Here is a 14,575-nt window from a genome sequence, read left to right on the forward strand (position 1 = left end):
AATAAAATATTCTATATTATCTGGGGTGTAAAATGGAGGCTAACCCTTTACTGTCCCTCTATCTACCTGCATTTCCTCCATCCTTGTTAGCCAGAGTGGAGTTTTCACATTTACTAAATGTGCGTTTAGAACAGTGTTTCTCAAACTTGGTGACTTTAAGTCCTGTGGACTTCAACTCCCAGAATCCCCCAGCCAGCATAGCTGGCTGGGGAATTCTGGGAGTTGAAGTCCACAGGACTTAAAGTCGCCAAGTTTGAGAAACACTGGTTTAGAAAATAGCAATTAAGTATCTAGGTGAACAGTTGAAATAGAACAAAAGTTCTATACAAAATGTAAGCATATGAAATTAAAAAAAGAAAATAGCAGGTCAACCAGTCAGGAAGTAGACCAGTATAAAATATATCTCTAAATAAATCACAGAAAAGTTTGCAACTGGGAATGTGGTGGGGTTTTTTTAATACAGAGGGAAGCTTCTCTAGGTAATGCCGCTATGTAATGGCTAAAGTCTGTTATCTTCCATACCAAATATAGTAGCCACCTCCCATTCTGGCTCCCAAAGCTCATTCTTAAATAGAAAATAATTTATTGATGATGAAGCAAGAAGAGAGAAATTCAAAAATTCTCTAATCTAAATCTCCCATAAAATAAAAGGACAATTCTGTTAAGTCACTAAAAACGGAAACGCTATACCTGGATCTTAGCATAAGAAGGCCAGTGGTTAAAAGCAGAACATTTTTTTCTGATAATATTGGGACTAGCTTGTGAAACTAGGATAAACAAAGTACTTTCAGGATGATCTAAGTTTTGGTTCACTTGCAAACCTAAATACATGTATTATTACCAGTTGCTCCTTGTACCACATAGAGAAGCACAATGCTGGAAAAGGGAGACTCCCAAAGAAGGCAGAAGCCATTCAGGTAGTGTTTCTCAACCTTGGCAACTTTCAAATGTGTGGATGTCAACCCCAAAAATTTCCCAACCAACGCTGGCTGAGAAAGTCTAGGCTTTGAAGCATCCATGAAAATGGTTCAGTCCATCAGATATTATTTTTTTAACATTTAATTGGAATCTGCCAGTTCTTTCTAAGAATGCAAGTTATCTACTTTTTTGTTCATTTTTATTTATGTATGTGTATTCCACATTTTGAAGCTGAAGCTTAAATATTTTGGCCACAAAATGAGAAGCGAGAACTCATTGGAAAAGCCCTGATGTTGGGAAAGATTGAAGGCAAAGGGAGAAGGAATCAGCAGAAAATAAGATAGTTAGATAGTGCCAGCAATGCAATTAGTGTTGTTTTGGGAGGACTCCAGGAGATAGTGGAGGACAGGAGGCCTGGCTGCTGTGGTCCATGGGGTCACAAGGAATCAGACACAACTTAGCAACAACAAATCCCACCTTTATAATTTTTACGAAGAAGCAACAAAACTTGAAGTAAGTTGGCCTGAGAGAGAGACTGGCCCACTAAACCAAACTGGCTCTCTCTTGCTACCTGCCATCAATGTTTTGCATGTCTATACTGAAATAGATCAACATATACTCAATTAGGTACAAGAAGAGATAGGAGCAAATGTCTCCTACTTTAGTCTGTTATGTTACCCTGAGGCACTATTGCATACCAACCAACTTATGAGGCCTGTTCAGAATAAGTATATGAATCAAAACCCCAGGTTGATCGCCCTTTTCAAACCAAGCCCACTTTGACAAAGAAAAAAGGATTATGCTTTACTGATATCTACTTCAACTTTCTAACAAGCTATTGACGCAAGAAGATTTAAAGTGTTTTCTGAAATATAGCAGAGCCTGAATATAAATGTTATGTAGAGTGAATCTTCTTTAAATTCAACTGAGGGATAACTACTATCAGTGGTGTTAGATCTATCCATTTTACTTTCAATTTCTAGTCTCCCAAATCTAGCCTCCCACTTTAGCAAGTCATCATTATGTTACCATATGTTTGCAAAGAAGTCTCAACTACCATCATGCTGAAGTTGTTATCCAATGAATATCTTCCCACAAGATTAAGTACAGGCTAAAACCACATTTTACGTCTTTTAGATTTCAAACAGCATGTGCCACTTTGTGCTTTCCCCCTCTAGTTTCAAACATTTAATCAGAGTACTTTCTAATAATGGCACATTTCTAATTTTAAAGGCTTGAACATTCAAAACTTCAATCTACTTATATTTAAAAGAACACCTAGATATGCAGGAGGCCAAGAGAAGGTATGTCTCTTTCCCTCTTTAAGAGGGAAAAAGAACAAACAGTAATTGTTCACTCCCTAATGTCACACTTACATACAATATTAATAAGAAGCAAGACAACAATAACCCACTGCATGTCAAATAAATGCTTATTAATTCAGTGCCACCATAAATCAACTGCCAGTTTCTTTAATTAGCTCAACCTGCTAAATTGTTTATTAAACAACAAGGGATTTGCTTTTATTTTTCCTGACTTGGCTTATCAAATATTAACCCCTTTAAATATTTTGGGAAGATCAAAGCAATTCAATCCATGATCTATGCAGAACTATGCCATTCAAGGATACACAATACCGTACTATTATGTGAGGACGAACTGACAATATTTGCCAAAGAAAAAAGAGCTTTCTTATCCATAGCAAGCATTCTTAAAATTTTTACTCAACTCTACACTACTATAAGTTGCAATGCTAAAACCTTTTAAAGTCATTGGAATTCACTGTAAAAAATAAATCTTCTTATTCACTTTCCAAGTATTTCTTGGAATACCAGCTTCCATGAAATCATATTTTAACATAAAAAACAAAAAGCAAAGGAATGGAAGGATATCAGTCAAAAACCATCTGATATCAGTTGGCTGTTCTGTCCAATACCTCATTATAATACAAAAGTGTGTTCTTTGTTAAAAGAAGCCTTCTTCATTCAAAAGCAGCAGTAAGGAACAGGGGGAGATAGAAACTCTGGAGAAGAATCTCCACAATCAAGGCACTTCCTTATGAATTCTCATATGTCTTAAAGAGAATTTTGCAAAGGCATCTGAACTGGGAATAGCAAAATCCAAGTAAATTGTCTCTATGGAATTAAAATCTGTCTCTTAAAACCTGGATTGCAGCATTTTTAATAAAACCTCTTCTCTTTTTAGTCCAAGCTGTCCATTTTCAAAAAGGCCGTATGTTAAGTCTTCTGCAAATCTGGGGAGAAAGGGCCAGGAGTGAAAGGCCCCTCCATTCCTGACAGAGTAAATGGTCCATGGGTATTCAGCACTGATGGAAACTATAAAACAGAAACAGAAATTAATGTTACAGTTGTCTATAAGGTAATATCTGTATTTTCAGTTAGCTTTTCCACTGGTTTGCTTTTGTCATCAGCAAAACACCCACAGGCTTCAGTTTCTTCAACTTAAGACAAAGTAACAATTTCATATTCATACTCTCTTCAAGAGGGAAGTCTACCCAGCCATTCATTCAAATGAAATTCATCAAAATGGCTTCAAAAGACAAGCACTCACATTACCAAGTCATTTCTTCTAGCATGATACAGTAAAATCCTAAAATGCAAGGACCTTTACAGTTATTGTTTTTTGCACTTTGGTTATTTTTGCAGAAATATTGAATTCCCTTAAATCTCTCAAATCAAGCAAAAAAGGCACAACCATTTATAACTTTGCTCTTCTAATTCCACCGTTTGCCTAAAACGGTGTTTCTCAACCTCAACAATTCTAAGGCGTGTGGATGTTAACTCCCAAACCTCCAGGTAGCATCCTGTTCCAAGAGTCTGATTCTAGAATAATGATGTTACCAAATGGCTTCATAGGACTAATTACCAGGTTGGGTATGACCAAGATGCAGTACTGTGTAATTTTATTGCATAGTAAAGCAACACATAATCTTATTTATCGGCTAGAAGGTGCTTGAGCTTTACAAACTCCTCACAGGGATGATCAACCTAGAACAGCGATGGCGAACCTTTTTTGGCTCGCGTGATACAAGTGGGGGGAGCGCGGGGGGGGGGTCATGTGCGGGCGTGCCGCACCCATAATGCAACGCGCGATCCCCCAGTGCGCATGTGCGCACAACACGCACCCTCCCCCCCATTTTTACATGCTTTTTTTGCCCTCCCCAGGCTCCAGAGGCTTTATAGGAGCCTGGGGAGGGCGAAAAGAGCCTCCCCCACCCCCCCGGAGGCGCTCCGGAGGCTTCAGGGACCGTCCGGAGGCTTCCCTGATGCCTTTGGAGCGCTTAAAACCACCCTCTGAGCAAACCGGAAGTGACTTCCGGGTTGCTCGGAGGGTCGTTTTAAGCGCTCCGAAGGCGTCAGATAAGCCTCCAGATGGTCCCTGAAGCCTTCGGAACACTTAAAACGACCCTCCGAGCAACCCGGAAGTCACTATAAAGCCTCTGGAGCCTGGGGAAGGCGAAAAATAGCTTTTAAAAAGGTGAACTCAGCTGGCCAGCTCGTGCATGCACGCTGGCCAGCTGACAGGGCAGCGCCTTGCGTGCCCTGACAAATGGCTCCGCGTGCCACTTGTGGCACGCGTGCCATAGGTTCGCCATCACTGACCTAGAAGGTCATTTTACTTTTTGTTCATGCTGTCCTTGTAACTATTTCACGAACAGGAAAGTTCCTATGGCAGCCGTTTTCTTGAGTATACCTACTACATCTCTTGAGTCCCTTCCCCAAGGCAGTATGCTTATCCCTGATCAACATGGAGCCCCTGATACAGATAAGCACATTTATTTTAAATCTTAATAAGAGGAAGAAAAACACAAATAAACTCAACAATGACATCTATCTCTATTACGATAATATTTTCTACAGTAAGAGGCCAACCTTCTTATAACACTGAAAAATTAAATATAACACTGTTCCTTAAATGTGTGAAGATTTGAAAGCCCTCAATGCAGAGTCAGGGTCACCATCTACATTTGGAGGGTGAAGCTTTGGCTGAGATACTTGCTCTGCCTCTTCTTTTTTGTTCTTATAATATAACAAGCTTTGAACAATTCTGAAGAAGCTAACGGTGAACCCATAGGATTCTACAATGTAGATTAAATTAGTAGTTGAATGGGGCATCAGCTGAAAATTTTATAAGTGTTAGCAAGACTAACTTTTAAAAAACCTATTGAAAGGCAACATCTGTTTACTTTTGTTTTGCTGCCATAGACACAGTGATCAGAAGAGTAGGCTCAATTCAAGGCATTGAATTCAAGCTTTTGTTTTAACTGTAGTCTCACTTAGTCTGTAGACTAATTCCTTTACCTATCATAGAATATGGTATTATTTGGCCTTCCTCAACTTTTAATTTACACAAACATGAGTTAAACAACAAACTTGCCTGGGAATATAGGAGTTGGGAGTCCAAATTTATCTGAAGGACACCAGGTTGGGGAAGACTGAATTATTCTGTTAAACTGCTAAGCTTAGCAGCTGCAAACAGTTAGAAAATATGAGTGATTTACATGGAGCTTTGCTGCTAAATTAAGAGTGTAAAAGCTGTCAAATCTCCTGATCATCTTTAAATATAGCTGTCAACTGCAGTTCTTAATATAATAGAAGGAATGAATAAAATGTGATAAGTAATAAGATTAGTTTTAGTTAAATCAAAAGTAATTGTCCTACTCTTGCTCACTTTTTTGTCATCTTCTTAACCTTTTTTGGAGCTCAGTCACCAAAGTCCTCCCAACTTGCTCCATAAAAGCCAGATCTAACCCTTGGCTTAAATAAAGTTGCACAATCTTGTCCTAATGAAGAAAAGGGCTCACTCTTACATGACTATTTAGGAAATATCTGCCACACAGACTTTGTTTGCTGTCATGAGCTGAAACTTACCTGGAAGAGGGTATTAGCACCTTGTAATCTTGCTGGACTGAGAGGAGCAACTGGACTGAGAGTACTCCAAAAATGGATACTGGAGAGCAAGGGGCTTGGTGTCAGTAAAATGGGTGTCTGTGGGACATACAGAACAATAGCATACAATTAATCATTTGGAAGTGCTCATTAAGCTCAATATGACTAACAAGCATATAATACCACTAAGGCAAGACATCTGTTTTAAGTTCAGTAGTCTGGGATCAGACACCAATATGACAGTTAATAAAGGGTAGAAAATTAAACTGGTACTGTCTAGTCTAGGAACTAAAAATGATGGCACACCTCAGAAACAGGAAGACAATTTGATTAGCTATCTTCTTTTTCCAGATACAGCAAGGGAAGACGAACAGAGATTTTCTCCATCTCAATGTCAGATTCTAACAGATAGGATAAGATAGAGGGGAAATCCAATAGTTTTAAATTATTTTATTTGCTGTCCAGGCAACAATTAATGGCTCAAAAATAAAGGAAGTGAACTATGTAAACAATTTTTAACAAACTGCCCTGTACAGATGGTCATAAAATAGATGACCACATTATTATTATTTTTAATTTCTTATAAGACAAAGAATTCACATTATTATTATTTTTAATTTCTTATAAGACAAAGTGGTCATATTCTGATATACCATATTTATTCGAGTATAACGCACAAAATTTTCTACCAAAAAAAGAAATCAAAGTTTGGGTGCGCGTTATAAACGAGGGCTGGGGTGGGGTGGCAGTGGCGGCCGGTCCATTGAGGGCGCAGGCGAATTGTAAATTCGCACTGTGTCTTTTCCGGGCTGCAGCCGCTCACTGTATGCGAGGGCGAAGAAAAAAAACACGTCCCCTCGTCGCGTACAGTGGGCGGCCCGAACTGGGGGTGAGAATTCTTATTATCCGCTGTATGGTCGCCGCTTCATTTCCTCAAATCGCTCACACGTTACGGCATCAGCAATAAAATGGACGGCATTTATTTATTTCGGTATTGTGTTTATACCAGTTTACGTTGTCAATAAATGATTTTTATCATGGCCGCACGTGTTCAACAACGTTTTTTTGTCAGTTACAATGCTTGGTGTGAAACAAAATTTTATACCGATTTTTAATCGAAAATTAGGGGTGTGCGTTATACATGTGTGCGCGTTATACTCGAATAAATACGGTATTCACTGAATTCCACAAATCTAAAGCATTAGCTTGAGATTGTTACTCTGATTTTACTTTTGTTTTCATTTTGATCAACTGTTTTCTGGAACTTTACAGCTTGGGGTGCTGAAAACTAGGTTGATTATATTTTACAAAACTATCTAAGGTTTCCATTTTGGGATTAAATCTGAACTATTTAATCACAGTTAAATCATTCTATTGGATTGCCTATTCGCCAACACCTCTCTATTTTTCATTACATTCAACTCACTTGCTTACTCATTACGCTCTATTTTTATTTGTGAAGCAAAATTAACTATAGCTCTATAGCTGAAAGTACATCGGGGTCCCTGATTAATTTAGAATATGAAACTACCTAGAAATAGATTTTTAAACAGCTATGTTAAGTAAAAATTATTCTGTACATAATCTTGCTGTAGCCATAATAATGAAATATGGTCTTAATCGGTTGAAGAAATTTCTTCTTAAAAGAGAGAAGATAGCAACTCCAAATTAGGTAACCATGATTAAATAGTGAAAAGTTAACTTTTGTCCTTTTTTATAATCTTCCATTCAATTGTGTCCAATTTTAAGAGACTACCTGTTCATGTCCCTGAAGTTTTTTGGACAAGGATTTTCAGAAATGGTTTGCCACTGCTTCCTTCCTAGCACTGAGAGCAGGTTACTGGCCCAAGATCACTTCGTGTCCAAGGCACAACTGGAATTCCATCTCCTAGTTTCTAGTCGGATGACTTAACCACTACACCCAACTGTCTCTTTTGTCCTAATCAGAATACAAAATTTCTAGGAAGCCTTGGACTCTTAAGGAAAAGTAATATTTTAAAAAACACCCAACATTAAAAGTATTCTGCATTAACTCCTCAAGCACAAACTAAAATATACTGTATACTAAACAGATTAGGTCAATTTTCGGGTCAATGACAACCCTTAGCTAAATAGCCATCCAGCGTCTTAAATTCCTACTTTTATTCCCAAACTTAAACCAAAAACAAGAATTAGCAAGCAAATTTCTATTCTATTGCAAATTCACATACAGAATTTGGATCCCAAATAAAAAACAGGATTACCTGTGAAAAAAGTGCTGGTGTAAGAGAAGCAGTTGGTAGAGAAGGACTCAGTATTCCCAGTGGACTGGGGTCACTGCCAGTAATAACCAGAGTGGGAGTAATCTCCAGTCCTTTGGGCTTTCTAGTTCTGCTATGACGAAGATTCTTTTCAAACATGGAGGAACTCATCTCTTTACCCTCCAAGACTTGATTCTGAAAGTGCTCTAACTGCTGGCAAACTACAGACTCGGTTTCTGTATCTACAACCAGATCAGAATTAGAACTTAACGGTGGCAAAGGAGATTTGGGTGGAACCCGGAGACTAGGAGATGTGGAGGTTGCAGGAGATGTAGAATTAAAATTAGAGGTCAAAGATGCTGAACTTTCAGTAGCTGCACCTTTAGATGTTGCTAGAGATTCCAAGGCCTGGAGGCTTTCATTTGAGCCTGAAGGTACAATAGAGGCAGATGAGATAGTAGAGGTCAGTTGAGTAGCTGAGGCAAGGGGAGATACAGAAGGCCTTTTGGAGGACATGGTTACAAATTTTATGACTGAAGGTGTTGAATCCTGAGTTCTTTTTTCTGTCAGCTTCTCAGCTGAATTCTCCATCTTAAACAGTTTTGTACAAGAGGAGGAATTAAGAGAGTTCAAAGTAAATGAAGAATATAGGCCTGAGTTGATATAGTCATTGCGACTGGAGGATTTCACACTGGCCTGATGCTTTTCTTTCCCATAAGTTTCAATGTCCTTTGTAGAGTTGCTAGTATCAACAAAGCCAGCCTCTGCCTCAGCTTCACCCTCAATCTTGCCAACAATCAGCGGATCCATATTCAATATCTCTGGGTAAGATACAAACTTGTAAACAAACTTTTGACCATTAACTTTTTTGATGATGTTCTGTGAAAACATCAAAAATAAAACAGAGATTAGGCACCTCCTCTTTGAATACTTGTCCCAGACATAGTTTAGCTAGTCAAGGAGGCAATATGATTAACTAAAGATAAGAAAATTGTGGGGCCTATTTAGTCCCATTTATCTCTATGGGATAAAGGATCTCTACGTAGTTCTAGATTCAAACTTATATCTTTCTTCACTTTTGTTTTGGAAGGGATTTGGGGATACACATCCATGTACTAATCAGGACACAGACCCAACATCCATTTGTTTAGAAGCATATCGCACTGGAGAAAATAAGAATGTACTTTCCCGTTTTACTCTGAGGCCAGACACATACCAACAAAGCCATCAATAATTAAAAAATGAATTTAAAAACATAGTAGAGCTTTAAAAAAGTTTGCTCATACAAATTGAACATGGTTTCAGTCAACTGCCTATTTTATTACTTTGATTCAGAAGGCAGTGTAATAAAGTTGGACTTTGGGTCACAAACTGCACAGACCACAACCAAATCGGGTTCCGACCAAAAAAATCACAATTTTTTGACTGGTCACAAACACATTCTCAGGTGGCGACCAAACGCAGTTGCAGCTGATTTCCCCTTCCGCGCCATAGAAAGTCCTGATCTGTTGAATAAACTTGTCTGCCATTCCAAATGTTAAAGTTACCCTTTAATCTTGTTCTCACTGGTTTCTAGCTTGTTTTGTAACTTTCTCCCCAGACAGGCAGACTCGCTCCCTCTCCTACCTCCCCAGGAAGCCCACGTGACACCGCAGAATCCTCGATCGCAGCTTTTTTGTTACTGTTGTTTTGCGCGCATGGCAAGGGTTGGGAACAGAGCCAAGCAAGCTCTGCAGTTGGGAATTCCGGCAGCTTGGAAGCCAGTATCTCCCCTCCTCTCAGTCCTCCGGGAGCTGCAGAGAGTGGCAGCTCTCTGCCTCAGCAGGCCAGTGACAGAAAGGCCCTGGTGCTCGGCTTTAGAGCATGGAAGGAGGGTGTGTGTTGGGTCGCTTCTTCTCGCCGGAGCTTCCTTGCAGAGAAGAAGGCAGGAGGAGCACTGCAGTAGCCAGCCAGGCCAGTCCAAGCCCTCCTGCCCAGGGTGGGGGAGAGCCAGGCGCCTAAGACGGCCGAGATGAAGGCAGGAGGAGCTATCAGTGTTATTAAAGGATTTTACATTTTATTACTACACTGTGAATTCTATGGCATAATTAACTATGTTTGTCCTTAAAAATCTTTTTTTTTTAAATTTATATATAGTTCGTAGGGGTCTGGAACAGATTGATGGTATTTACATACAATCCAATGGGAAAATTAGATTCGGGTCACAACCAAATCAGGTTGCAACCAAGACTGTGGAACGAATTGTGGTCGTGACCCGAGGTCCCACTGTATAAGCCAATTTTTATCTCAGGCATAATACTTGTATCAATATCAATGGTGCCTTTTAACATCAAGATTAAGTATGAAAAGCTGACTGTACATAAAATTTTGATGTAGCTGAAGGGAAATGAACATCTGAAATATTTAGCAGAATGGTTTGAATTACAGCCATTTCAAAGTCTCCAGACAGTATTCAATGGCTTTCACGTTGTTCTATAGCAATGTGCTGAGTGCTACAATCCATGTATCATAAAATTACAAGCAGCATTTAATAGTCAACGTTATTCCAAATTAAATTCTAATAAGTGCATCAGCTGAAGCTTTTCAGAACATACTGAGAATTTTCCAGAAAACATTAGGGGGGGGGATCATACTGTATGCATTCACATATTCCATGGAAATTCTGCGTAAAATGTTACTTACTTTTATTTATTAATAAAATAGCATTTAACATATTTTAAAAATCTGAGGATGCAAATGAATAAATCAAAATGTCAAATAATAGAGCTCTGGGTTACACAAACCTATTTCAAAACAAGAACAAGTGATTGGGTAGAACAGTAGAGGTGATTGTTGCTAAATCAGGAAACAAGTACATTTACTCAGACAGGCAAACAACTTTTTTCTGTTTCCAGTTTAGTTCAATAAACTCTCATGGCATTCCCAACATTCCTGCTATTGAAATCAGAGAGGGAAAAACCACCAATTCTAGAGCAACTGGAATGCAATGTAAGTTAAACATTTGAGGGAAACAAAAGGCCAAGTTACCTTTACATAATAATATCTGAGTGCACGACTGAGTTTGTCATAGTTCATGCTGGGCTTGTTTTTACGGATTCCCCAAAGGCGGGCAACCTCTTCTGCTTGCAAAAGTTTGAATTCTCCATCATTAGAGGTCCAGCAAATAATGTCTTTATTCCGAGATTCCTGAAGAAGTTGCAAAAGGAACTGCCACAAGGTGATAGCACTGTCCATAGCAATGAACTGAAATTTAGAAGAGAGGAGATAAGACTGACATCAAGATCATGCACAATACTTTAGGAACAAATGCATCTCCAGTGGTGAGCAGTGAACCCAAAGTCAACTCACATTCAGAGGACCCACATTTGCTATACAATCTGGTTTCCTGCTTCTTTTCTTAAGCTTCCTTTGCTAAATCAGATCAATTGGGAGAAATCTAATTTTGAAAAGGGGGGGATAGGTTCATTTTAGATTTCTAGAAACTATGACAATGGAGGCTGAAAAATTTATTTCCCTACAATCTTACATTCAGAGTCATCTTCCTTTCAGGTAAATACCAAACATGAAATGGTTCAAATAACCTCCTCTTGGTTTTCCAAATTTATTTTTACATTATTTTTCTCCAAATTTCTACACCTGAATAATACAGGGAGGATCCCGGTGATATTCAACAGTGGAATAGGAAGAGTCTTTTATAGAGGGAAATATTGACATTATGGCCTTGTTTTTCCTTTCTTTTGAACATTATAAACATACCTTCTACAAAAATCCACATGTCTAAGGAAGATCAGATCCCAGCATCCCCAGCATCCCCAGCATCCCCAGGCCAATGATAAGGATTTCCAAAAGTTGTGAACCCAAACATCTGGAAGGCAGCAGGTATAAATGGATTTTCACTTTGGTACTCAATCCTCCAGGTTACGAAAAAGTTGTGAAAGAGGAATCAAGATCTAGAGACAAGTGACAAAATTTTTGAAGGGAAAAAAATAGGAAGATGTCTTAGCCAATTACTTGCCAAATAACATAAATAATACAATTTGTTTGCAATTGTATTAAAATTTTATAGAATTTAACTGTTTAGATAATGATTCTTTTAATAGTTATGTTATTTAGATAGTAATGTTTTTACAAGTACCAAGAGAAATATTACATTACTAATTCTAGATATTACAAAGCGGCCCATTAAGAAAACATACTGGAACAGTACCTGCATAATGCTTAAGTAGGGTTCAACATTTTCATTTAAAGTACCCACTGGAGAAACTATTTCCTTCCTTGAGATACAATTTATCATTTTGACTGTTTTTAACACTGTAAATTTTTCAAGTAAAGGAACTCAAAATACTTTCCAAGACGATTTGTGAAATTTGATGCCCACAGGCTGCCCAGTTAAGAAAACAGGCTGAAATAGAGGCCATAGGAAAACAGAAAAGGCCTCTTTCTTTCAAAGTATTTTTCCTTAAGCAGACTTAGTGTGATCAGAGAAAAAAAATCCAAATCCAACTGCAGAATGCTTGATGTATATTTCTGCATATTTTAGTATATTTTCCCTTACAATTCAAATTCAAACTTACAATTTAAAAGTCAAGCATTCCAGAAATCACTACCTGAGATGCACACATAAGAATTGTTTGTACCCCTTGAAGGATCTTTTGCTATTGCTTCTGGAAGGTTAAATAACAGGGAAGCCACTTTCCTTTTTTAAAATTGCTTTGTTCATTTAGCCTTGCAACTGAAGAACAAACTTCAAAGACCTCTATGTACTGCAAAAGTTTTTTTAAAAAGTTCTTCCCTACACAAGCAAATAATCAAGCTGCAAAGCTAGATCTTGGCAAGCATATACTTTCATTTCCATGTTCTTTTTAATATTTTTAAATCTATAAGTCTGCAAAAAAATGTAATGTTTTGTGACAGTAGTCACATCAATGGTGACTTAAGTAGAAAAAGTAATAACCTGAAAGACCAGAGAAAGCAAATAGCACTTAGGTTCTTAGCTAGCTTCCACCAAGTTGGTGTTTTCTGTATATATTGTAGGTTTCCCAGGAAGAATGGGAATAGCTTGTCATTTTATTCTCACAATAAACTCTATGAGGTAGCCTGAGTTCAGAAAATTGTCACAAAATCACTCTGGTCAGTTTATGGTGCAATGATAAAACTCCAATGTACCAGTTGCAGTGAATAGATGAATTATGTGGGAAATGGGATGAGCACCATCACAATATGTCTTCTGACCCCCATTTCTTCTCAGTGCAGTAAAGAAAGTGCAAGCATACTGCCATTGAGGGATGCTAATTGAGAAAAAGAAGAAGCAGGTTTTTTTTTCCTTTTCTTTACATAGCATGTGATCACCTTATATTATACTTTTTAGCTACTAAGCTAAAAGCATCCGGGCAGCCCCACATGATTTCTTGCCTTATGAAATATGCAACCAGTGCAAAATGCAATTGCCCATGCCCATAAAGCTTGCAGAAATTTCAAAGACAGCTTGTTTAACATGCATGGTCATCATCGGGTACTTGACATAAAGGCAATAACTAGAAGTGTATGAAGAAGAGCACCCTGGATTCCAGAAGAGCCATGACAACAGAATATGAAGACTTGAAGTTAGGAAGATCTCAGCAAGTTTCAGAAGCCACATCTGAGGCTCTCAAAGCAGAAAAAGAAGGGAGAGTTAAAGCTTATAGACCGAGATTGAGCGGTAGGGACATGTCGAAATATCAGTGGAGCTAATATAAACCTCTACCGTAGATACAGATTTGATTTGTTTGGCTCAGGGAGAAATTTCCAAATCCTTAGCCGCGCGACCATGTTTGCATATCGTGGCACATTTATTGGCACATTTATTGGCCGTTGTTCACATATCGTGGCAAAGCAGAATTAATGAAACATACGGGACAACTGTTGCATGGGAATACTTCTCGGAAAACAATTAATAAACCAGCTAACTATAATAAACAACAGAGAGAGAAACCCGAGCTTCTGCCGAGGCGGAGCTGAGCACGTCAAAACTTCGCCTGAGTCGGAATCTGGAAGCCTGGGGGATGTGGGGAAGCGAGAGAACGAGGAGCGTCATATGCGCTTAATGCGCGCTTTGTTCGGGGAAGGGACTCTCTGGGCATACGCAGAGTGTCTTTCCGCTAGTGCCACCGTTCAAGAAACGCGCGGGACATTGGCGGCCAGATCGCCCAACACCGCCGTGCGGGATTCAGCAGCATCGGGGAAGGAGAGAGAAAAAGGTCCCAAGCCGACCCTGGACTCACCCAGGCGGACAGCCCCCTCCCGCGCCAAGCCTTTCCTGTGCAATGGCAGGTGCTGAGCTGCTCCCTGCCGAATGCCCGCCTTTCATGACCAGCGGCCTCCGCGGAGACTCGAAATCTGGCTGCTCATCTCTCTGTGGGCAAAACCGAAACAAGAAGAAGCCGAGTGCCAAGACCAGGCTGGCCGACCAGGCATTTACTCCGGAACACATAGATTTTCCCAACCCAATTACGGCCACCGTACCCCGCA

The 14,575-nt window shown here is 39.1% G+C and overlaps 1 protein-coding gene across 2 annotated transcripts; it reads right to left on the reverse strand.

The window, feature by feature from the left end:
- Positions 1-294: 294 nt before the first annotated feature.
- Positions 295-14,575, reverse strand: ELK4 (ETS transcription factor ELK4). 2 transcript variants are annotated; one of them, XM_081947193.1, is made up of 6 exons: positions 14,329-14,575; positions 11,825-12,018; positions 11,096-11,311; positions 8,072-8,947; positions 5,811-5,927; positions 295-3,254 (listed from the first exon to the last, which is right to left on the reverse strand). In XM_081947193.1, the coding sequence occupies exons 3-6, from the start codon at positions 11,300-11,302 to the stop codon at positions 3,156-3,158; spliced, it is 1,299 nt and encodes a 432-aa protein (XP_081803319.1). In that variant the 5' UTR covers positions 11,303-11,311; positions 11,825-12,018; positions 14,329-14,575; the 3' UTR covers positions 295-3,155. The 2 variants fall into 2 exon arrangements, with proteins under 2 accessions (XP_081803319.1, XP_081803320.1); XM_081947194.1 differs by lacking the exon at positions 14,329-14,575 and adding an exon at positions 13,235-13,365.

The sequence above is a fragment of the Natrix helvetica genome (genome assembly GCF_964273705.1).
Source record: "Natrix helvetica genome assembly, chromosome: 3".
NCBI lineage: Eukaryota > Metazoa > Chordata > Lepidosauria > Squamata > Natricidae > Natrix > Natrix helvetica.

Excerpts from the sequence above, each read along its gene's own strand:
- ELK4 (XM_081947193.1), bottom strand. The coding sequence starts at position 11,302 with ATGGACAGTGCTATCACCTTGTGGCAGTTCCTTTTGCAACTTCTTCAG. Across the intron at positions 8,948-11,095 it reads TCAGATATTATTATGTAAAG|AACATCATCAAAAAAGTTAA; the intron begins GTAACTTGGCCT and ends ATGTTTTCACAG. Across the intron at positions 5,928-8,071 it reads CACCAGCACTTTTTTCACAG|ACACCCATTTTACTGACACC; the intron begins GTAATCCTGTTT and ends TATGTCCCACAG.